Source organism: Bos javanicus, chromosome 5, assembly GCF_032452875.1.
Source record: "Bos javanicus breed banteng chromosome 5, ARS-OSU_banteng_1.0, whole genome shotgun sequence".
NCBI classification, from domain to species: Eukaryota; Metazoa; Chordata; class Mammalia; order Artiodactyla; family Bovidae; genus Bos; species Bos javanicus.
In genome coordinates, this window is record NC_083872.1 from 76,905,207 (window position 1) to 76,930,118 (window position 24,912).

Below are 24,912 nucleotides of genomic sequence, written 5' to 3' on the forward strand. Positions count from 1 at the left end.
TAAAAGTCTCATTGTCTCCTATTGTCTCTATATGGCAGAGTAAACATTTGTTTACCAAGCATCTGCCTTTCCATCTCCTTTTGAATTGTCTTCCACCCCTCCGAGGTCCTCGGATACCCCCAAAGTCCTCTTTTGTCTTTAGCTGAAGAGGGCATTTAAGGTGAGGGCTTCAGCCATTTTGGTGAGTCACTCATTTTTCCTCAGTCTCTCACATTGTACATTACTAGTTTTTTTTTTTTCTCCTGTTGATCTTTCTCACATCAATTTAATTCTTAGATCACCCTGAAGAATCAAGATGGGTAGAGGGAAATTTCTTCATCCTCAACATGAACAAATTAAGGATATTTCACTTCTAAAATAAAGAATCCTTACCTAACAAAATAAATTTACATTGCTTTTAAATTGTTTTCAGGCAGAGTTTGATCCCATATTCAGATTATAATATGGGATCAAACTCTGCCTGAAAACAATTTAAAAGCAATGTAAATTTATTTCCTATAAGCGGCACATGTTTATTAACATTATTTTGTAGCTTTAGCTCCATTCATTTGCGTTAGAGAATTATAAGAGTCTAAACCCTTCAGTCAGCCCTTTGACTTAGTTAAAGCCCTGAAAGCAATTTCCTCAGGTTGAGCAATCTGTGTGACAGATTTGAACTTACCCCTTTCCCCTTTAACACCTGTGCCTTGTCTTCTTCAGTACTTAAGTCACTTGAAAGAGTGATAAAGGAGGTCAGGTTATGCAATCTCAATTGCCAGTTGCATATTAATGGCAAAATTCGAACTGAATATTAATACAAACAACATATTTTGTTTTGTGATCTCTTAAATTTAGTAAAAAAAATTTAAATGGCAATGAACAACTTTGCCTATTCACTTCATTTATGCATAAAGAAACCTGAACTGGGTAAATGGTAAATGCACCTCATGGAGAATTTTACTATTAGTAGTAAAAAGAGCTCTTGGGTTGAATATTCTGTTTTCTAAACAATCATAGTTAGAAATCAAAAAGAAAAAAGAAGTCATTTCTAAAATGCTTTCCTGGGATGTCTTTTTTTCTTTCTGTAGACTTCTGGTTTGATCGCTCATCTACTAGATATTTCGTTAACTTTTTCAGTTTGTTTTCAGTTTGGCATGATCTTTTAAAGAAAAGCATAGAATCAGAGCACATCTGTAATCAAGGGGGTTTCGGTAGGGGGTACGGAGGCTGGGAAAGGTACCCAGAAAACCAAGATTTCTCACCAACCTGCGCGCCAGAAGAGCATCTCTGGCCTCAGCAGGAAAACCCAGCAAGGGCGCCTGGCGGCGCCTCCTCTGTTGTCTCCCGCTTCCCCCAGTGACTAGAGAAGGGGTCACCAGACCCGCGCCAGGCTGCGATTGGACGCGCCGTCGTCAGGCGCCCTCCAGAAACACAAACGCTTCTGCAAGTGAAGGGCTTTAGGTTTTTTACGTCTCCCCGCGCTCCCCTCCGCTCTCCATGCCAGGTCTCTCTGGCTTGCTTGGGCTCGTTCGCGCGGCCTGAGAGTTAGCAATAACCTCGCTGCCGCCTCCGCCTAGCTCTAATTTCCGCCCCAGCCTCTCCACTTTCTCTGAAGCCCTCTGCTCCCGCCATGGGGCCAACTTGGGGCTCCTAAGAGTTGTCACCTCTTAGCTGCGCGCTCTTGGGCCAAAGTCTCCGAGGGCGGGATATGGCTTAGGGCGCTAGAGTGGTCAGCACAGAGGTAACTGGAAGGGGAACGAACGGCTCTCCGGGATAAACGAGGCCAAACGATGAGTTTCCATAAGGAGGACGGAGTGAGCAGCCTGTGCCAAAAGGCGCTGCACATCGTCACGGAGCTGTGCTTCGCGGGCCAGGTGGAGTGGGAGAAATGTTCGAGCATCTTCCCCCCGGACGGGGGCAGCCAAGGCGGAAGTAACACAGGTAACTGCGGAGGGCTCCGCTCGCGACCTCGCAGTCCTAGGGGACTCGCGCTCTCGGTCCTAAGCTCCTGGGTCCTGCGCCTTCCGCGCGGCGCAGGGGCTTCTTTAGGACGCCTAGCCTTCGTATCTTACCCGTCTCCTTTGGTTAGCTCCTGGCGACTTCCAGTGTGGACTGTTCGGGTTTTGTCTTCTGCCTCCATCTGTCTGGCTTCTTCCACTTCTCTGGTCCGCTTCGTACCCGCTGCCGCCGTTTCTCGCTCCTAGGTTCCTGTACCCTCTTTCTCTGAGCTCTCCCACGCCTCCCATCTCGCTCTCAGAGAGAGGCGAGCGCGGGCCGCGGTGTCCAGACCGTTAGCCGAGAGCTGCCCGCGGGGGCCATTTGCCACCGGGACTCTGGCTGCCCTCGCTTTTGTCCCGCAGGTGGCGGATCGCGGCTTGGGGAAGGGCCCAGGCCGAAGAATCCGTACTTAGATGCAAAAAAAAAAAAAAAAAAAGAGAAAACCAAACCAAAGAAACAAACAAACAAACAAACAAAAAAAAAAAACGCCTTGGCAATGGGGCTGCGTTGGTCCCCGAGAACAGAAAGGAGCCCGGTAGGGGTAACCCACAACCAGTGTCATGTTTGCATTTGACAGTGTGCAAAACCCTTTAATATATATGAAATTCTAGGGCTTCTTGACAACGTTGGACCAACAGCAGGGATGATCTACTCCATTTTTCGAGGCAAAAAGTAAGGCTTAGAGGACAGACAGATTTAAGTGGAAGAAGGAAAGGTTTATAAATCCTTTCTACACAGGTGCTCATACAGCCCTTAATACAGGCATCCTCTCTGCCCGTCAACAAACTTGGGGGGAAAAACGGGGTGGGATGGAGGAGGCACACGGACCTTTAGAAATCTGAAGGTGGAAAGAAGTCTCAGGTAACAGATTTTTTGCAAAAGGAATGTGGAGCATAGCAGAGCCACTCAGGGGTGATGCCTGGAGGGAAAGATTTATAACCACCTGCGCTGTGAAGTTTGTCTAGCCTATTGTGCCATTGATGGGGTCTAGCTGGATTCCTGGAGTTGCAGGCCGAGTAGTTTTAGTATATGTGCTGCCGAAGCGAGCACAGGCCGAGTAGTTTTAAGAGTGCCATGGGAGAGAGTCCACATAGTTCTGGGAGATGAACACAGGTTTGAGGATTTTTGTTATTGCGCTGGAAGATCGTCATTCCTTCTGTAGGGTTTGTTTCTTTCCTTTTACTAGCCTGTCATTTTAGTCTTCTGGTGGGACCTCGTGGATTGAGGGTAGTCAGGGCAACAGATGAGAGCTGGACCTTAGCTCAGCGTGGAATGTTAACAGTGGAGAACCCTGTATTCTGAGAAGGAGACAAGGAAGGCACAGTTAGCGGGCTCCCCAACCACTACCACCAAAGACAAAGAGAGAAAGGAGGGAGGTGGGGAACAAATGTGTTTTAACCTTTACAGTACCATTATTTAAGTGGAATATTTGTACTTTTAAAAATTCTCTGATCATGGCAACAGGAACCAAGAGAGGCTTCTGTCTGCCCTTGGCAGAACCTGAGGAGATGTTGCTACTTGGGCCCTGGAGAGGAATGATACATAACTGCTGTTGTACATATGCTGGAAACATAGACATTTTGTGAATTTTAATAACCATAGCAGAGTCTTTTCCATTTGTTCAGCAGGTGTTACATTCCTAGGAGTGTGTGAAATTCAACTACTAGTTGAAGGCACTGGCTGAATATTGCCTATATGCCTGTCTTGTATATAGTTGCTCAGCATGAGGTAAACACTCAAAATAGTTTGAACTTAAAGTCTTCTGTGGTAATTGGATAAGTTGTTCTGAAATGATGATATACATGCTAAAGATAAGACTCAGAGATGGAAGTGCAGTGAAAGAAATGGGAGTATTTAAAAGATCTGAACTTTGGTCATTTAATAGTTGATGCTGTGGATAAAACTACTGATTTCCACTCCAACCCCAACCCCACCCCCTTGTGATCATACAACAAATAGTGGTTTTCTGGGCCTCAGATTGGCTGGTAATGAGGAAAATCTGAAGACTGGAAGCCAAATACTAGCTTTTAAATCTTTATAAATACACAATTATGGCCTTCAGGTGGGCTTCCCAGGTGGCTCAGTGGGTAAAGAACTTGCCTGCAGTGCAAGAGATGCTGGAGATATGGGTTCGATTCCTGGGTCAGGAAGATCCCCTGGAGGAGGGCACAGCAACCCACTCCAGTATTCTTGCCTGGAAAATCCCATGGACAGAGGAGCCTGGTGGGCTACAGTCCCTAGGTCTCAAAGAGTCGGATATAACTGAAGCAACCTAACTCAGCACAGCTCAAGGTAAAACACAGCATATGAATTGTAGAGAGAATTCTGAACTTGTTCTAAGCATTACAGAAAGTAATTGTAATCCTAATTCCTTTCGGATTTGTGCCTGGGAACAAAAATGGAGCAAAACAAAATCTCAAACAATTGCATGGGTATTTTTCTGCCCTTAAGTGAAAATATGTACTATTCACATTGGGTATTCAATTTAATATATGAATACTTATTGAATGATTACCACTAAAAAAGACATCCTACTAGGTTGTCTATGAGATATAAGGACGTAGAAGCTTGTTTTACACTTTCCATTCATAAATCCATGCAACAATTAAAAGTAAAATAACCTGCAAATAAGCTCCTATTACTAATAGATATCTATGAAATGTATCAAAGATTAATTATCAAATCTTTAGCTATATTAATTAGCTACTCACCCTCACCTTGTTCTTTGTAGTAGATTTTCTTATGCACTTGTTCTAGTAGGTGGTTCTTGACTCACTGTTTGTTTAATGAGAAACACATTATGGTAAGAGGAAATGGACATTGAATAGAATGATGGTTTTTTACTTTCAGCACTGCCCAGGTGGTGCCAGTTATTCTAAGGTTGCAACGACAATTGCAAGCTTCCAGATTGTGCATGATTTTAGATTCCTTCATGCAGGGGTTGGGGGAGAGAAGTTTAGGTACAGGGCTCTCTTGGTCTCCTTGGGGGATTGAATCCAGGAGGCCCCACAGATACCAAGAGTTATGATGCTCAAGTTCCTTACATAAAATGCTGTAGTATTTGCGATAGCACTTCTTCCCATATACTTTAAATAATCACTAGATTACCTATAATACCTAAATCATCAAGAGATACTTCTAATACCTCTTCATCTTCTTGATGAAGAGGTATTCATACCTTCATCAAGGTATTATAAGTACCTCTTGATGAAGGTGAAAGAGGAGAGTGAAAAAGCTGGCTTAAAATTCAACATTCAAAAAACTAAGATCATGGCATCTGGTCCCATCACTTCATGGCATGAAAAAATGAAATGGAAGTTGCTCAGTCATATCTGACTGTTTGTGACCCCATGGAGTCTACAGTCCATGGAATTCTCCAGGCCAGAATACTGGAGTGGGTAGCCTTTCCCTTCTCCAGGGGATCTTCCCAACCCAGGGATTAAACCCAGGTCTCCTGCATTGGAGGGGGATTCTTTACCAGCTGAGCCACCAGGGAAGCCCACTTTATGGCATATAGATGGGGAAATAGTGAAAGATTTTATTTCCTTGGGCTCCAAAATCACTGCAGATGGTAACTGCATATATGAAATTATAAGATGCTTGTTCCTTGGAAGAAAAGCTATGGCAAACCTAGACAGAGTATTAAAAAACAGAGTACTCTGCTGACAAAGGTCCATATAATGAAAGTTATGATTTTTCCAGTACGTGAAAGTCACTCAGTCATGTCTGACTCTTTGCGACCCCATGGACTGCAGTCCATGAAATTTTCCAGGCCAGAATACTGAAGTGGGTAGCCTTTCCCTTCTCCAGGGGATCTTCTCAACCCAGGGATCAAACCCAGGTCTCCCACACTGTGGGTGAATTCTTTACCAGCTGAGCCACAAGGGAAGCCCAAGAATTCTGGAGAGTGTAGCCTATCCTTTCTTCAGCAGATCTTCCCAATCCAGGGATCAAACTGGAGCCACAAGGGAAGCCCAAGAATTCTGGAGAGGGTAGCCTATCCTTTCTTCAGCAGATCTTCCCAATCCAGGGATCAAACTGGAGCCACAAGGGAAGCCCAAGAATTCTGGAGAGGGTAGCCTATCCTTTCTTCAGCAGATCTTCCCAATCCAGGGATCAAACTGGAGCCACAAGGGAAGCCCAAGAATTCTGGAGTGGGTAGCCTATCCCTTCTTCAGCAGATCTTCCCAACCCAGGGATTGAACTGGGGTGTCCTGCATTGCAGGCAGATTCTTTACCAACTGAGCTATCAGGGAAGCCCTCACATATGGATGTCAGAGTTAGACCATAAAGGCCGATCGCTGAGGAATTGATGCTTTTAAACTGTGGTGTTGGAGAAGACTCTTGAGCATCCTTTGGACTGCAAGGAGAACAAATTAGTCTATCCTAAAGGGAATCAATCCTGAATATTCTTTGGAAGGATTGATGCTGAAGCTGAAGCTCCAATACTTTGGCCATCTGTTGCGAAGAGCTGACTCATTGGAAAAGACCCTGATGCTGGGAAAGATAGAAGACAAGAGGAGAAGAGAACAACAGAAGACGAAATGGTTGGATAGCATCACCGACTCAATGGACCTGAGTTTGAGCAAGCTCTGGGAGATGGTAAAGGACAGGGAAGCCTGGCGTGTGCAGTCCATGGGGTCACAAAGAATGAGACACGACTGAGTGATTGAACAACAACAATCTAAATCAAGGTAAATGATATGTCACTCATTCATTTGGCCCTCAGCCATGTCTGACTCTGCGATCCCATGGACTGTAGCCCTCGAGGCTCCTTTGTCCATAGGTTTTCTCAGGCAAGATTACTGAAGTGGGTTACCATTCCCTTCTCCAGAGGATCTTCCTGACCCAGGGATCGAACCCAGGTCTCCAATGTTGCAGGCAGATTTTCTTCCATTTGAGCCACCAAGGAAGACCCATGTAAAGGTAATGTAGATAGTTGCTTGTTTGACAATCCATTTTTTTTTTTATACTTCCTGAATTTTTAAAAATACTTTCAACCTGTGGCTGATTGATTGCATGGATATGAAACATGGATACAGAAGACTGATTGTAAGCCTAAAGTTACTCTACCTTAAAGAAGTCATGAATCACATATAGAAATAAAATATTCTTCTACTGTTTTTTTTTAATACCAATAAAGAACAGGCTTCACTATTCTCTTTACCATTTACTACAATAGCAGTAGCAGAAGCAGTGATAATGTTATTGACTTGAGAATCAAGCAGTCAAGTTGACAGATTCTATATTTTAGTAAACTTTACAGTAACTTAACTGCAGATGGCAATACTGGTTAATTTACTCTTTTTCAGAGACATTATTGATGTCAACATTACTAGTACACTAGAAAGTTCATTGTATGCAGTTTTTTAGAAAATCAGATTTTTGCAGTCTTTTTAGCACTGATTCTCCCCCTCCAAAATAGACAGGTCACCCACTAAATTCATTAATGTAAAAGAGAACTTAATATTCTAATACTTAGGGAAAATACAAAACAGTGTATTGGCCTATTGCCTTAAATGTAATTCTTAATGTATACTGTGACTGAATATACATAATAGTTTTTGAACTGGATTTGAGTTCATTTCTGGTCTTTAATTGCTATTCCATATCCAAATGCTTATGAGATTTTAGGAAATTTCATTACTTGAGAAGCAGACCTCATAAATGCAGCTAATCAACCCTCCTTAAACTCAGTCACATCACAACTGTGCATACCTAACCATAATTTTAAAATTTTATACAAACATTTAATTTCTCAATGTTTTAAAGTTACATTTTACACTTTTAATTTAGTACTAAAATTCTAAAATAAAAATGTAAACAAATTCTTCTAAATTAATATATGTGTTCTTCATTTTCTTAAGATGTGGGAACAAGTAGGTATTTATATGGCAGACACTTTCGTTGAAGTTACTTGACTAATAAAAACAGAGATGGCTAAGTAAAAAAATCAAAATAACATGATTTCCTTTGAGAATAAGGCATTTTCAGTCTGTCATAATAGTTTAAAATGAATAAAAAGACTTTATAGGTTTTCTCTACAGATAGAAAGCAAATGATTACCCAATTAATTTAATTATTTTGTATCACTAGTAGTGATGAGTTTTATACATTAGATCTGATAGAGTACCTGATGAACTATGGAATGAGCTTCGTAACATTGTACAGGAGACAGGGATCAAGACCATCCCCATGGAAAAGAAATGCAAAAAAGCAAAATGGCTGTCTGGGGAGGCCTTACAAATAGCTATGAAAAGAAGAGAAGGGAAAAGCAAAGGAGAAAAGGAAAGATATAGCATCTGAATTCAGAGTTCCAAAGAGTAGCAAGAAGAGATAAGAAAGCCTTCCTCAGTGATCAATGCAAAGAAATAGAGGAAAACAACAGAATGGGGAAGTCTAGAGATCTCTTCAAGAAAATTAGAGATACCAAGGGAACATTTCATGCAAAGATGGGATCGATAAAGGACAGAAATGGTATGGACCTAACAGAAGCAGAAGATATTAAGAAGAGGTGGCAAGAATACACAGAAGAACTGTACAAAAAACATCTTCATGACCAAGATAATCACGATGGTATGATCACTCACCTAGAGCCAGACATCCTGGAATGTGAAGTCAAGTGGGCCTTAGAAAGCATCCCTACGAACAAAGCTAGTGGAGGTGATGAAATTCCAGTTGAGCTATTTCAAATCCTGAAAGATGATGCTGTGAAAGTGCTGCACTCAATATACCAGCAAATTTGGAAAACTCAGCAGTGGTCACAGGACTAGGAAAGGTCAGTTTTCATTCCAATCCCAAAGAAAAACAATGCCAAAGAATGCTCAAACTACCGCACAATTGCACTCGTCTCACACTCTAGTAAAGTAATGCTCAAAATTCTCCAAGCCAGGCTTCAGCAATATGTGAACCGTGAACTTCCTGATGTTCAAGCTGGTTTTAGAAAAGGCAGAGGAACCAAAGATCAAATTGCCAACATCTGCTGGATCATGGAAAAAGCAAGAGAGTTCAAGAAAAACATCTATTTCTGCTTTAGTGACTGCCAAAGCCTTTTACTGTGTGGATCACAAGAAACTGTGGACAATTCGAAAGAGATGGGAATACCAGACCACCTGACCTGCCTCTTGAGAAACCTATATGCAGGTCAGGAAGCAGCAGTTAGAACTGGACATGGAACAACAGCCTGGTTCCAAATAGGAAAAGGAGTACGTCAAGGCTGTGTATTGTCACCCTGCTTATTTAACTTATATGCAGAGTACATCATGAGAAACGCTTGGCTGGAAGAAGCACCAGCTGGAATCAAGATTGCCAGGAGAAATATCAATAACCTCAGATATGCAGATGACACCACCCTTATGGTAGAAAGTGAAGAGGAACTAAAGAGCCTCTTGATGAAAGTGAAAAAGGAGACTGAAAAAGTTGGCTTAAAGCTCAACATTCAGAAAACTCAGATCATGGCATCTGGTCCCATCACTTCATGGGAAATAGATGGGGAAACAGTGGAAACAGTGTCAGACTTTATTTTTCTGGGCTCCAAAATCACTGCAGATGGTGACTGCAGCCATGAAATTAAAAGACGCTTACTCCTTGGAAGAAAAGTTATGACCAACCTAAATAGCATATTCAAAAGCAGAGACATTACTTTGCCAACTAACGTCCATCTAGTCAAGGCTGTGGTTTTTCCTGTGGTCATGTATGGATGTGAGAGTTGGACTGTGAAGAAGGCTGAGTGCCGAAGAACTGATGCTTTTGAACTGTGGTGTTGGAGAAGACTCTTAAAAGTCTCTTGGACTACAAGAAAATCCAACCAGTCCATTCTACAGGTGATCAGCCCTGGGTGTTCTTTGGAAGGAATGATGCTGAAGCTGAAACTCCAGTACTTTGGCCACCTCATGCAAAGAGTTGACTCATTGGAAAAGACTCTGATACTGGGAGGGATTGGGGGCAGGAGGAGAAGGGGACGACAGAGGATAAGATGGCTTCATGGCATCACTGACTCGATGGACATGAGTCTGAGTGAACTCCAGGAGTTGGCTATGGACAGGGAGGCCTGGCGTGCTGTAATTCATGGGGTCTCAGAGAGTCGGACACGACTGAGTGACTGAACTGAACTGTCCTGAAAATTGTATAAAGAATTACAGTTTAGAAACATAGTAGGCATGTTAGGGTCAGTAGAAATCCTTGAGAGTTGTAGGTTTCAAAAAGTAACTGAAGCACAGTGAATTCAGACCTGTAGGCACATTTGAAGAAGGATGCACCAGAGGGTTTTTTCCTTCCCCATACTGATACTCCACTGAAGAATGGCCAGCTTCTACTATTTCTAGTCTCATATTTACATGATCTTCAGTACATATTGTGCTTGGTCTCAGTTACTTCTAGGCAAATGGACGACTACCTTGGCTTCAAAGGCCAAGCAGGTATCAGCAAACATCCAGTACTCTTCCCTGTGAGATATCAATATTTTGGCAGTATTGTCATGATTTATTTTTTGCCTTAAACTTTTTTCCACTTTGAGACAATTTAAGATCTGTGTTTCCTCTCTATATGAGCTGTGAATTTCAGAAATCTGATTCTTTCAAGAGCAATTTAATATACAAAGTATATAGCTGTCCATTTCATCCCTATCAGATTTTCTTTAAAACTTAGTCATCATTGTAATCTTGTTTTATGGAGTAAAATTGTCATTATTGGGAATACATCTGCATTCATTTACAAATTGTTTTTGTACAAAAACTGTCAGAAAATGAGCATTATCATAAATGTTTAATGGACTTTCCAATTTCAATTTCAATAATCTGTATTTTGAAAATATAATTATGTTTTTCCTGATCTACCTTTTATTCTGTTAATGACATTAACTCAATAGGCTGTAAACACTTTGGGGGCAGTGGCCAGTTTATTGTTTTATCCTCAGTGCCTAGAAAAAAACTGTGGCTTGTTAAGAGTTTCAATAAATATTTATTGGATACTGAGAGAATGAATATTCAATTAATGAATTTATCCTCAAGAAGCCTCAATATCCTTAACTGTATAACAGTGGGTGCTATTTAGTCATTTCCCAATTCCTTCTGAAACTCAGTCAGTTCAGTTCAGTCACTCAATCGTGTCCAACTCTTTGTGACTCTGTGGACTGCAGCACGCCAGGCTTCTCTGTCCATCACCAAATCCTGGAGCTTGCTCAAACTCACGTCCATCCAGTTGGTGATGCCACCCAATTATCTCATTCTCTATTGTCCCCTTCTCCTCCTGCCTTCAAACTTTCCCAGCATCAGGGTCTTTTACAGTGAGTCATTTCTTTATATCAGGTGGCCAAAATATCAGAGCTTTCAGCTTCAGCATCAGTCCTTCCAGTGAATATTCAGGACTGATTTCCTTTAGGATTGACTGGTTTGATCTCCTTGCAGCCCAAGGGACTCTCAAGAGTCTTCTCCAACAGCACAGTTCAAAAGAATCAATTCTTTGATGCTCACCTTTCTTTATGGTCCAACTCTTACATCCATACATGACTACTGGAAAAATCAAACCATAGCTTTGATTATAGGGGCCTTTGTCGGCAGAGTAATGTCTCTGCTTTTTAATACTCTGTCTAGGTTTGTCATAATGTTTCTTCCAAGGAGCAAGTGTCTCTTAATTTCATGGCTGCAGTCACCATCTGCAGTGATTTTGGAGCCCCCCAAAATAAAGTTTCTCACTGTTTCCAATGTTTCCCCATCTATTTGCCATGAAATGATGGGACTGGATGCCATGATCTTAGTTTTTTGAATGTTGAGTTTTAAGCCAGCTTTTTCACTCTCCTCTTTAACTTTCATCAAGAGGTTCTTTAGTTCCTCTTCACTTTCTCCCATAAGGGTGGTGTCATGAGCATATCTGAGGTTATTGGTATTTCTCCTAGCAATCTTGATTCCAGCTTCTGCTTCATCCAGCCTGGCATTTCACATGATGTACTTTGTATATGTCATTTTTGAGTTTCAATTTTGAACTTCTGAAACTAAGTTGTATATATTTGTATCTTTGTGTCTATGGTGTCCAATACAGTATTCTATGTAGCTAATATACTACCGATTTAGTTTTATGATAATGGCAAAAATTAGAGCACTTAGGCATTTACAAGCTAGAATATGATAAGCAACATACTCAAAAGTAACAACTTTGGATGTGCATTCACTTCCTGAGTGTATTCAGGTAGAACTATGACTCCATGGCTCAACTTATATGTTACATAATAAATGTATTGAATTTATTAAAGTTCTAGAAAAGTGGGAATATCTGTTTAATATACCCATTCATAATAGTAAAAGGAAAGTCTGTTCATTTGCTTATGTAAAAAGTAGCATAGAAAAAATAATATTATTATTATTCAAACTGCTATTAGTCATTCCAGTAAGAACTAGAAATCATCATTTTGCAGTTGTGAAAACTAAGGCAGGAAAAGTTAGCAACTTCCCCTCAATCACAACTAATTAATGATGTGGCTAGGATAACAATGCTGGGCTCTTTAGATCCTGTCCTAGGCTCAACAAAAAGTAGACATAAAAAGAGATCCTGGGGCCATCCATGGTGCTAAAGAACACTAGAACAACATCGATTTCCTCTGTTGGTGTAATAAGCAATACTGTTCAAGTTTAGAAACAGAATTCCTGAAGAGAGCTTCTAAATAGAGTTATTTTCTTTTTCCTTACAATATTAAATGTCCTAGTGACCATTGAAGCTGTAAGAGCTGACATTAACATAGCTTAGGTAGACTGTCAGAAAGTAAAGCTATATATATATATATATATATATAATGAATATATTAATTATTTCCTGGAATTGTGCTGTGATGGCCTAAGAGCTAAAAGGTAAAATCATCTAGAGGGAGAGGTGAGGGAAAAACGAACTGATATTAACTTTTTTCCATTCAGATGTGTCCCAAAGTGTTATAATCTACTGTTAAATATTCTGTTATTGAATAGAGAACATGATAGCTTTTAAAACCTTGTAAGTCAGTTTGTCCATACTGCAAGGTTATTTTAATTTAACAATGAGGACTGTTGTTTTCTCTTCAGTATCCATTGTTCCTTTAGTTGTGTTTAAGTAGTCACACATTTATTTATTTATTTAAAATTATTATTATTATTATTTTACTTTACAATATTGTATTGGTTTTGCCATACATCAACATGCATCCGCCACGGGTGTACACATGTTCCCCATCCTGAACAAAACAATATTAAGTGATATATTATCATTTTGAATATATTATGAGTTGTTAATATACATGAGAGGTAGTTTTAGCATTATGCTTTTTTTTGACAAATATTTACTGAGGTCTTACTATGTGAAAGCCACTGTGCCAAACATTTAAATGTACGGGTACCATTAAATGTGCATAGTTTTTCAAGTTAACATAAATGTAGAGTTAATATATAATAAGAGATTATAAATTATTTACTCAATTATGAATATATGTAAAGATTTATAAGTAAATTTGGCTAATTTAATTATATTTGATATCATGCTTGATACTGTCAGGCAGGCTTATTTCTCTCCCTTGATTTTTGTCTCCTCATAACAAAGGTTTGGAATGACAGACTAATTACAGCTCAAGCAGGCAGGATTTCTCAGCGCCTGTCTTTTCATAGTAAGCATTCAAAACAATGGTAAGGTTACAGCTCAGTTATAGCTCAAACAGAGAGGTTTTTTACTAAACAGACAAGGGATAGTACACTCCTGAGATGTGGGGACAAGCCAACCCTGAAGTACTGGCCATAATCCCTCTTGGCTTTCCCTTTTTATACTCCCTGTTTCCTCCTCTTAGTTCTACCCTGTACAAAATGCAAATGGGCCAATCAGGGAAGGGATGCATAATAGGTCACATGGTCACATGCATAATAGGGCTTTTATATATTCATCTAAATGGATGCAGACTGAGAGTTTTGATAGTTTCAAGTTATATAATAACAGGCTGTATTGTGTATGTCTTTCCCATAATTCAGTCTGTTATAATCAGATGTATGTATGTATAGAATATTTATGAATACCTAATGGACTCCTAGGAGCCTAAGGTCACTTAAGGAAGTCCCTGTGGTTAGTTTGTATCTATTGTGTGCCTACATTACCTGTGCAGGAGTTGGAAAAGTTTCTGGGGTTATTTTTATAGCCTATATGTGAGCACTCCTGGGCCTGCCTGGAATGGGATTTAGAGATCAGCTTGCATCCTTTTCAGTTAGGCCACCTCTTGTTGCTTATGCCTAACTTCCTATCTAACAATACCATTTCATTGAATTTAGGATGCTGTTGATTACAAGGCACACCATTATTTTATATTACACCAGAAAAATCAAAAAAGACTACAAAAATTAAATTATGACTTGGTGCTTTTTCATCACATAGAATTTTTAGTTTACACTTACGGAAAAATTTCTTTTAAAACAGACATAAATTTTAAAAATCATATATCACTCTTGTACAAGTATAAAAAGGGAAACAAAACAACAACAACAGAAATGAAAACATAAAAGACAAATAGATTAATTTAAAATGTAAAGTACTGAGTCTGATTCTTCTGAATGGTGATACTTTCATTTATGCACATATTATTGGAGACTATGGCATCAAAAATACTGTCAAGAGTAGTAATGATCAATTTTTTTCCTTAAAGGAATTCATTGTTGTGCTAAGTTGCTTCAGTCATGTCTCTTAGCAGTCCCATTGTAGCATGCCAGGCCCCTCTGCCTATGGGATTCACCAGGCAAGAAAACTAGAGTGGGTTGCCATGCCCTTCTCTGAAAGAGATGGGAATACCAGACCACCTGATCTGCCTCTGGAGAAATTTGTATGCAGGTCAGGAAGCAACAGTTAGAACTGGACATGGAACAACAGACTGGGTCCAAATAGGAAAAGGAGTTCGTCAAGGCTGTTTACTGTCACCCTGTTTATTTAACTTATATGCAGAGTACATCATGAGAAACGCTGGACTGGAAGAAACACAAGCTGGAATCAAGATTGCCGGGAGAAATATCAATAACCTCAGATATGCAGATGACACCACCCTTATGGCAGAAAGTGAAGAGGAACTCAAAAGCCTCTTGATGAAAGTGAAAGAGGAGAGTGAAAAAGTTGGCTTAAAGCTCAACATTCAGAAAACGAAGATCATGGCATCAGGCTTCCCACCACTTCATGGGAAATAGATGGGGAAACAGTGGAAACAGTGTCAGACTTTATTTTTCTGTACTCCAGAATCACTGCAGATGGTGACTGCAGCCATGAAATTAAAAGATGCTTACTCCTTGAAAGGAAAGTTATGACCAACCTAGATAGCATATTCAAAAGCAGAGACATTACTTTGCCAACAAAGGTTCGTCTAGTCAAGGCTATGGTTTTTCCTGTGGTCATGTATGGATGTGAGAGTTGGACTGTGAAGAAGGCTGAGCGCCGAAGAATTGATGCTTTTGAACTGTGGTGTTGGAGAAGACTCTTGAGAGTCCCTTGGACTGCAAGGAGATCCAACCAGTGCATTCTGAAGGAGATCAGCCCTAGGATTTCTTTGGAAGGAATGATGCTAAAGCTGAAACTCCAGTACTTTGGCCACCTCATGTGAAGAGTTGACTCATTGGAAAAGACTCTGATGCTGGGAGGGATTTGGGGCAGGAGGAAAAGGGGACGACAGAGGATGAGATGGCTCGATGGTATCACTGACTCCATGGACGTGAGTGTGAATGAACTCCGGGAGTTGGTGATGGACAGGGAGGCCTGGCGTGCTGCGATTCATGGGATCACAAAGAGTCGGACACGACTGAGCGACTGCTGTGATCTGATTTGATCTCCTGGGAATCTTCCTGACCCAGGGATTGAAGCTGTGTCTCGTCTCCTGCATTGGCAGGCAGGGTTTTTTTTTTTTTTTTTTTAACCACTAGTACCACCTGGAAAATCCCAGAGGAATTCAAAAGAGATATAAATACTAGTGTTACTGCGCTCTAAAGCTAGCTAACAATACTTTCTGCGGGGTGGCGCGGAGCGGATGCGAAGCGGGGCGTTCCGGCGGCATGTCGGTCAGCAGGAAGAGCTGGGCCACTCTATCCAGGTGAGCCGGGGTCCTGACTGCTCTGGGGGCCACAGGGTCGGGGCCACACGGAGCAGCCCCTGGGGTTCCAGCCCTCCTTCCTCCTTGGGGACGCAGGCCTGAGCAGGCTGCCTACGGAGGGCTGTCCAGCCTGGAGAGGCTGCTCTGGGGGCTGGGGAGGTGTTCAAGAGGTAAACGGCCAAGTCTCAGCTTCTGAGCCACCCCTGACTGCTTGTCTTTCTTTGGAGAGTCTGAGAGGCCCCTCCCGGGAGGAGGTGGCCACACTGCCTCGCAGGGTCAGTGAGTGGGCCAGGCGGGAAGGTGCCTTCCCAGGGATGAGGCTCAGGCTCTGGGCGCAGCGTTTTGGGGTGCTGTTGGGGCTGGGAAACCTCATGTTTGGCGCTCTCCCTCTCTGCACTTCAGTTTTCACTCACGAGCGGGGCCTTCAAAGGGTCCGGGGACTGGGTGTCTTATCCTTGTCTGCTGGACATCTAGTCAGAGAAGCCTGGGGGGTGAGTGTCCAGGAGGTAGCACCCTCATGCAGTTGGAGTGCCAGGCTGCCTCGGCACAGGAGTGGCTGAGAGGAGCTACCCCACGCCCGAGGTCAGGGGCGGCGGCCGAGAGGAGCTACCCCACATCCAAGGAGCAGCGGCTGAGTGGGCGCAAAAGTCCGAGAGGAGCTACTCCATGTTCAAGGTCAGGAGGTGCTGCGGTGAGGAGATACCCCTCGTCCAAGGTAAGGAGCAGCGGCTGCGCGTTGCTGGAGCAGTCGTGAAGAGATACCCCACCACCAAGGTAAGATAAACCCAAGTAAGATGGTAGGTGTTGCAGAGGGCATCAGAGGGAAACACACTGAAACCATAATCATGGAAAAATAGCCAATCTGATCACATGGACCACAGCCTTGTCTAACCCAATGAAACTGAGCCATGCCATGAGGGGCCACCCAAGACAGATGGGTCATGGTGGAGAGGTCTGACAGAATGTGGTCCACTGGAGAAGGGAATGGCAAACCACTTCAGTTTTATTGCCTTGAGAACCCCATGAACAGTATGAAAAGGCAAAATGATAGGATACTGAAAGAGGAACTCCCTGGGTCAGTAGGTGCCCAATATGCTGCTGGAGATCAGTGGAGAAATCACTCCAGAAAGAATGAAGGGATGGAGCCAAACAAAAAACAATACCCAGCTGTGGATGTGACTGGTGATGGAAGCAAGGTCTGATGCTGTAAAGAGCAATATTGCATAGGAAACTGGAATGTCAGGTCCATGAATCAAGGCAAATTGGAAGTGATCAAACAAGAGATGGCAAGAGTGAAAGTCGACATTCTAGGAATCAGTGAACTAAGAAGGACTGGAATGGGTGAATTTAACTCAGATGACCATTATATCTACTATTGTAGGCAGGAATTCCTTAGAAGAAATGGAGTAGCCATCATGGTCAACAAAAGAGTCTGAAATGCAGTACTTGGATGCAGTCTCAAAAACGACAGAATGATCTCTGTTTGTTTCCAAGGCAAACCATTCAATTTCACAGTAATCCAAGCCTATGCCCCAAACAGTAATGCTGAAGAGGCTGAAGTTGAATAGTTCTATGAAGACTCTTGAGAGTCCCTTGGACTGCAAGGAGATCCAACCAGTCCATTCTGAAGGAGATCAGCCCTGGGATTTCTTTGGAAGGAATGATGCTGAAGCTGAAACTCCAGTACTTTGGCCACCTCATGCGAAGAGTTGACTCATTGGGAAAGACTCTGATGCTGGGAGGGATTGGGGGCAGGAGGAGAAGGGGACGACAGAGGATGAGATGGCTGGATGGCATCACTGACTCGATGGACGTGAGTCTGGGTGAACTCCGGGAGTTGGTGATGGACAGGGAGGCCTGGAGTGCTGCAATTCATGGGGTCGCAAAGAGTCGGACACTACTGAGAGACTGATCTGATCTGATGTGATCTGATGAAGACTTTCAAGACCTTTTAGAACTAACACCCAAAAATATGTCCTTTTCATTATAGGGGACTGGAATGCAAAAGTAGGAAGTCAAGAAACATCTGGAATAACAGCAAATTTGGCCTTGGAGTATGGAATGAAGCAGGGCCAAAGGTTAATAGAGTTTTGCCAAGAGAACACACTAATCATAGCAGACATCCTCTTCCAACAACACAAGAGAAGACTCTACACATGGACATCACAGGATGGTCAACACTGAAATCAGGTTGACTATATTCTTTGCAGCCAAAGATGGAGAAGCTCTATACAGTCAGCAAAAACAAGACCAGGAGCTGACTGTGGCCCAGATCATGAACTCTTTATTGCCAAATTCAGACTTAAATTGAAGAAAGTAGGGAAAACCACTAGACCATTCAGGTATGACCTAAATCAAATCTCTTATGATTATACAGTGGAAGTGAGAAATAGATTTCAGGGACTAGATCTGATAGACAGAGTGCCTGATGAACTATGAATGGAGGTTCATGACGTTGTACAGAAGACAGGAATCAAGACCATCCCCATGGAAAAGAAATGCAAAAAAGCAAAATGGCTGTCTGAGGAGGCCTTACAAATAGCTGTGAAAAGAAGAGAAGTGAAAAGCAAAGGACAAAAGGAAAGATATGAGCATCTGTATGCAGTGTTCCAAAGAATAGCAAGGAGAGACAAGAAAGCCTTCCTGATCAATCAATGCAAAGAAATAGAGGAAAACAGTAGAATGGGAAAGACTAGAGATGTCTTCAAGAAAATTGGAGATACCAAGGAAACATTTCATGCAAAGATGGGCTCGATAAAGGACAGAAAGGGTTGGACCTCACAGAAGCAGAAGATATTAAGAAGACATGGCAAGAATACACAGAAGAAGTGTACAGAAAAGAGCTTCACGACCCAGATAATCACGATGGTGTGATCACTCACCTAGAGCCAGACATCCTGAAATGTGAAGTCAAGTGGGCCTTAGAAAGCATCACTACAGACAAAGCTAGTGGAGGTGATGGAATTCCAGTTGAGCTCTTTCAAATCCTGAAAGATGATGCTGTGAAAGCGCTACACTCAATATGCCAGCAAATTTGGAAAACTCAGCAGTGGCCACAGGACTGGAAAACATCAGTTTTCATCCCAATCCCAAAGAAAGGCAATGCCAAAGAATGCTCAAACTACCACACAAGTGCACTCATCTCACACGCTAGTTAAATAATGCTCAAAATTCTGCAAGCCAGGCTTCAGCAGTACGTAAATCGTGAAATTCCAGATGCTCAAGCTGGTTTTAGAAAAGGCAGAGGAACCAGAGATCAAATTGCTAACATACGCTGGATCATCGAAAAAGCAAGAGAGTTCCAGAAAAACATCTATTTCTGCTCTATTGACTATGCCAAAGGCTTTTACTGTGTGGATCACAGTAAAGTGTGGAAAATTCTTCAAGACATGGGAATACCAGACCACCTGACCTGCTTCTTGAGAAACCTATATGCAGGTCAGAAAGCAACAGTTAGAACTGGACATGGAACAACAGACTGGTTCCAAATAGGAAAAGGAGTACGTCAAGGCTGTATATTGTCACCCTGCTTATTTAACTTATATGCAGAGTACATCATGAGAAACGGGGGCTGGAAGAAGCACAAGCTGGCATCAAGATTGCTGGGAGAAATATCAATCACCTCAGATATGCAGATGACACCACCCTTATGGCAGAAAGTGAAGAGGACCTAAAAAGCCTCTTGATGAAAGTGAAAGAGGAGAGCGAAAAAGTTGGCTTAAAGCTCAACATTCAGAAAACTAAGATCATGGCATCTGGTCCCATCACTTCATGGCAGATAAATGGGGAAAGAAGGAAACAGTGTCAGACTTTATTTTTCTGGGCTCCAAAATCACGGCAGATGGTGATTGTAGCCATGAAATTAAAAGATGCTTACTCCTTGGAAGGAAAGTTATGACCAACCTAGATAGCATATTGAAAAGCAGAGATATTACTTTGCCAACAAAGGTCCATCTAGTCAAGGGTATGGTTTTTCCAGTGGTCATGTATGGATGTGAGAGTTGGGCTGTGAAGAAAGCTGGGTGCCAAAGAATTGATGCTTTTGAACTGTGGTGTTGGAGAAGACGCTTGAGAGTCCCTTGGACTGCAAGGAGATCCAACCAGTCCATTCTGAAGGAGATCAGCCCTGGGATTTCTTAGGAAGGAATGATGCTAGTGCTGAAACTCCAGTACTTTGGCCACCTCATGCAAAGAGTTGACTCATTGGAAAAGAGCCTGATGCTGGGAGGGATTGCGGCCCAGAGGAGAAGGGGATGACAGAGGATGAGATGGCTGGATGGCATCACCAACTCGATGGACATGAGTTTGAGTGAACTCCAGGAGTTTGTGATGGACAGGCGGGCCTGTTGTGCTGTGATTCATGGGGTCGCAAAGAGTCGGACAGGACTGAGCGACTGAACTTAGCTAAACTGAATGGTAGCCGTATAGTTATGTTGAATCTGACAATGTTGCCAAATTCATTTGACCCAGCAAAAATTTGGTTATGAAGGTTATGTGTTTGTTTCACTATTTTCTCAACACTTTCTTCCAAGCCATTTAAACTCATTCTTTGACTTCTGATTCTGATGCATTTGCTTTAGCATAAACAGAGAGAAAAGTATGACACAATTACTTAATGACTACTAGTAGTTGTAACAGGTCATTGATACTGATACATTCTTATTTCGAAAACTGAAATGTCAAAAATATGCATATTATAATCAATTAAATATGGTAATGATATGAAGTTTCTATCATCTACTAAAATTAAAAAAAAAAAGGCACACTGCTGCTACTGCTGCTCCTAAGTCACTTCAGTCGTGTCCGACTCTGTGCGACCCCATAGACGGCAGCCCACCAGGCTCCCCCGTCCCTGGGATTCTCCAGGCAAGAACATTGGAGTGGGTTGCCATGTCCTTCTCCAATGCATGAAAGTGAAAAATGAAAGTGAAGTCGCTCAGTCGTGTCTGACTCAGCAACCCCATGGACTGCAGCCTACCAGGCTTCTCTGTCCATGGGATTTTCCAGGCAAGAGTACTGGATTGGGGTGCCATTGCCTTCTCTGGAAAAAGGCAAAAGTCAATAACAATTAAAATAGAAATTTTAAGAGGCATTGTTGCAACAGTAATAGGTTGGTTGATTATGTATTGGATTTATGGTTGAGGAAGAGACTGATAGCTGTTTCCTAGTATTCATTTCCCCTTTCTATTTCACAGCATTAGAATCCTTTAGTTTTAGTTTGGTATGTGGCAGCATTATTTAAAAAAAAAAAAACTTTAAAAAGGACAGCTTTTTTCAGCATACTTTATAGGTTGGTACAATCGCATGACTAAGTTATGATTGTCGGAATATTAGCAGCAGTGATGTGCACTACTTCTAGATTTTTCCCTTGAAGTGAAAGGACACACCATTACCTTCCTTTCTCCCTTGTTATTTTTCATCCAGCTGCCTGGAATGTAGACATGTAAACTTGCATCTTGGACATTAAGGAAGAGGCAAAAACCTTTGAATAGTAAAGCAAAAACGTGGGAAAAAACAGGATTTCAGACACTTAAGCTGATGTGTTTACCATGACTTGCTTATACTGGACGAATTAATTAAATGAGAGAGAAATAAACTTCTATTTTGTTTGTTACTATCAATTTGGTCCCTTGTTGTAGAAATCAGAATTATGTGGCATTATAATAATAATACCATATTGTTGTTGTTGCTTAGTTACTAAGTCTTGTCCAACTCTTTGCAACCCCATAAACAACAGCATACCAGACTTGCCTGTCCTTCAGTATATACCTGACTTTGCTCAAACTCATGTCCATTGAGTCAGTGATGCCATCTAACCATCTCATCCTGTGTCACCCCCTTCTTATCTTGCCCTCAATCTTTCCCAGAATCAGGGTCTTTTCCAATGAGTCAGTCCTTAACATCAGGTGGCCAAAGTACTGGAGCTTCAGCTTCAGCATCAGTCCTTCCAGTGAATATTTAGGACTGATTGCCTTTAGGATTGACTGGTTTGCTCTCCTTGCAATCCAAGCGACTCTCAAGAATCTTCTCCAGCACAGTTCGAAAGCATCAATTCTTCGGCGCTCAGCCTTCTTTGTGGTCCAACTGTCACATCCATACATGACTACTGGAAAAACCATAGCTTTGACTATATGGACAATGAAGACAACCAAAGAAACAAAAGATTTGCAATTTACAAGAAATTATAATTTCTGATTAATTGAGAAGTTACTTATTTGTACATTTTGAGAAATTAAAGAACTAGAATTTTTAAATTTAAAAAAGTGGTACAGTAGTAATTGGAATCGAGAGAATAGCAATTGGTCTATGATTTTCTGCATCATTGTAGCCATCTGCATGGATAATACGTACTTAGTCCTAACAGTATTTACAATTTATAGAAATTAAGACCATGCAAATGTTAGAAATTAGCAAAATCCTGGTTTATTAAAAGCTTATGAAGACTTAGCATGTTTTTGCTAATTATGTTTTCTGATGAGAGTGGTTTTTTTTTTTTTTTCCCCCAGAACTCTCTGACTTTATTTTGAGCTATTAAGGCATGATAAAAGAATAAGATCTTTATAGCTACATATGAAGAGTCAGCCAGCCAGACAGATAAGTAGACACATAGAGGTAGAAGCAATAGTTATGCATATGTATGTAATCAAATCAGGGTTTGTGTAATATTAAACCTGATTATCCTTGAGCCTAATTTAATTTTTGAAATTTCATTAACTTCAATTCTTACCAAGATATAATTGGATGCATGGTATATAATGGGTTATTTTTAATTATCCAGAGACATTGAAAGTTTGAGCTACAGAGATCCTACTCATCAAGTTTATTCATTATACAATGGGTAACTTCAAAGTCTGTGTGGCGAAGGAAAATCATTCATATTCATCTCCCTCCAGTGATCTCATCTCCACCTTACTTCATTTCTTTCATGATCATTACCAAACACTTGTCATTATGTTAAAAGTACTAGTTTAGAATTCTAAATCCAAATATTCCAAACCCCAACCAAAAGCTCCTGTGCTTTCTTCTTTTGCATTTGGAAACTCCATTCAATTTTCTACCTCTAGGTGAATTCCCTGTCAATAAATATTGCATCATGCTTATGATACATCATTTAATCATTGCAATCACTTTCTCCTTTGAGGTTTATTACATTCTTCTGGGAGGATAGAAGATGCTCATTCATGGATAAATTCATCTGCTTCTTTATTCCTACACCAAAGAACCTGAATATTTAGAAGATTTTAAAACCAGGCAGGCTAGTATCACTCTTAGTCTTCAGTTGCAAAAGAACCCTCAGTTCTGACCAGATGTCGTGTGTTTTCCTATTCCATTTTCTCCTATTCTCTAAAGTTCATGTATCAGATTTTCCCCACTGTATTTAAATATTCCAAATTATTTTCCAACATCCCAAAATAACTGGTAGTTGACTCTAACTCCTATTTGGAGAGAAAATTATAAACAAGAATTCTCTTGAATTCCTGCCTATACTTATCGAATTTGACTTCAGAACTATCCTCTTTTTCTTGAAAAGGAAGAAGTGATAGAGTTCTTTCATCTTTGCTTCAGATTCCATCCATCATCACCTTTTATGTGACTTTATTAATTATTCACTCTGCTTGATTTTCTTTCTCTCCTTATCTGGTACTACTTTCCCATAAATTATAAACCGTGATGAAATATTGCACATTTTAATTAAAAACACCCATTAAAAACATCAATTCCAAGAGTGATTCTTTTTTTTTTCCTTTTATTTTTTTTATTTTTTAAACTTTACATAATTGTATTAGTTTTGCCAAATATCAAAATGATTCCGCCACAGGTATACATGTGTTCCCCATCCTGAACCCTCCTCCCTCCTCCCTCCCCATACCATCCCTCTGGGTCATCCCAATGCACTAGCCCCAAGCATCCAGTATCGTGCATCGAACCTGGACTGGCATCTTGTTTCATACATGATATTTTACATGTTTCAATGCCATTCTCCCAAATCTTCCCACCCTCTCCCTCTCCCATAGAGTCCATAAGACTGTTCTATACATCAGTGTCTCTTTTGCTGTCTCGTACACAGGGTTATTGTTACCATCTTTCTAAATTCCATATATATGTGTTATTATATTGTATTGGTGTTTTTCCTTCTGGCTTACTTCACTCCAAGAGTGATTCTTTCCTCCTTTCCTAAATACAATATCTTGAAAGAACTATCTATACTCATAGAATTCACATCCTCACTCTCATTCATTCATTAAACTACATTCATCTGGTTAACACAGTCTCTGCTGCACTAGTCTCATTGAATTCACTGCAGACTTACTTGTTTAAGTTAATATTTACTTATCTACCTTAGTTTTGATTGAACTTATTATAACTTCTTATACTACTTATCACTTTATAAATACTCTCCAAACTTCTATGAAAGCACCTTGACCTCATTTTTTTCATGTCTCTACTCTTTCTCAGTCTTATATGCAGGCTCTTTGTTCTTTAAATTTCTCTTTCTTTCTTTAATTATTGATGTCTTCAGGATTCTGTTGAGGAGCTTTAACCTTCTTTGTCATGGATTCAGATTCTTCTGTTTAAAGAAGTCCTTCAATTTTATTTTCAGTTGCAGTCATATATGACCAACAGCTTACTCAAAATTTCTACTTGCATGTTGAGTATTATTATTAATATATGGTCTAAACCCAACATAGTTGAAGTCATGGTCTTCCTTACTTCATCATCCTGTTTGTCTCCCAATGAATCACATTCTTGTTCTTCAATCTTCACACTCCTCACTAGCCCCTTGCCTTACCAAATACCTCTAAAATGTGCTCTTTTTCCCATTCTAGCCACTCTTGTTCAGAAATACTCTCATCTCTCATGTGGATGACTAC

The 24,912-nt window shown here is 41.0% G+C and overlaps 1 protein-coding gene across 1 annotated transcript in view; it reads left to right on the plus strand.

Moving 5' to 3' along the window:
* Positions 1-1,198: 1,198 nt before the first annotated feature.
* SYT10 (synaptotagmin 10) overlaps positions 1,199-24,912 on the plus strand; it is a 116,144-nt gene continuing 92,430 nt past the window's right edge. The window contains exon 1 of the mRNA XM_061417419.1: positions 1,199-1,920. Within this exon, the coding sequence (XP_061273403.1) occupies positions 1,770-1,920 (151 nt within the window). The 5' untranslated portion in view covers positions 1,199-1,769. The remainder of the gene's footprint in view (positions 1,921-24,912) is intronic.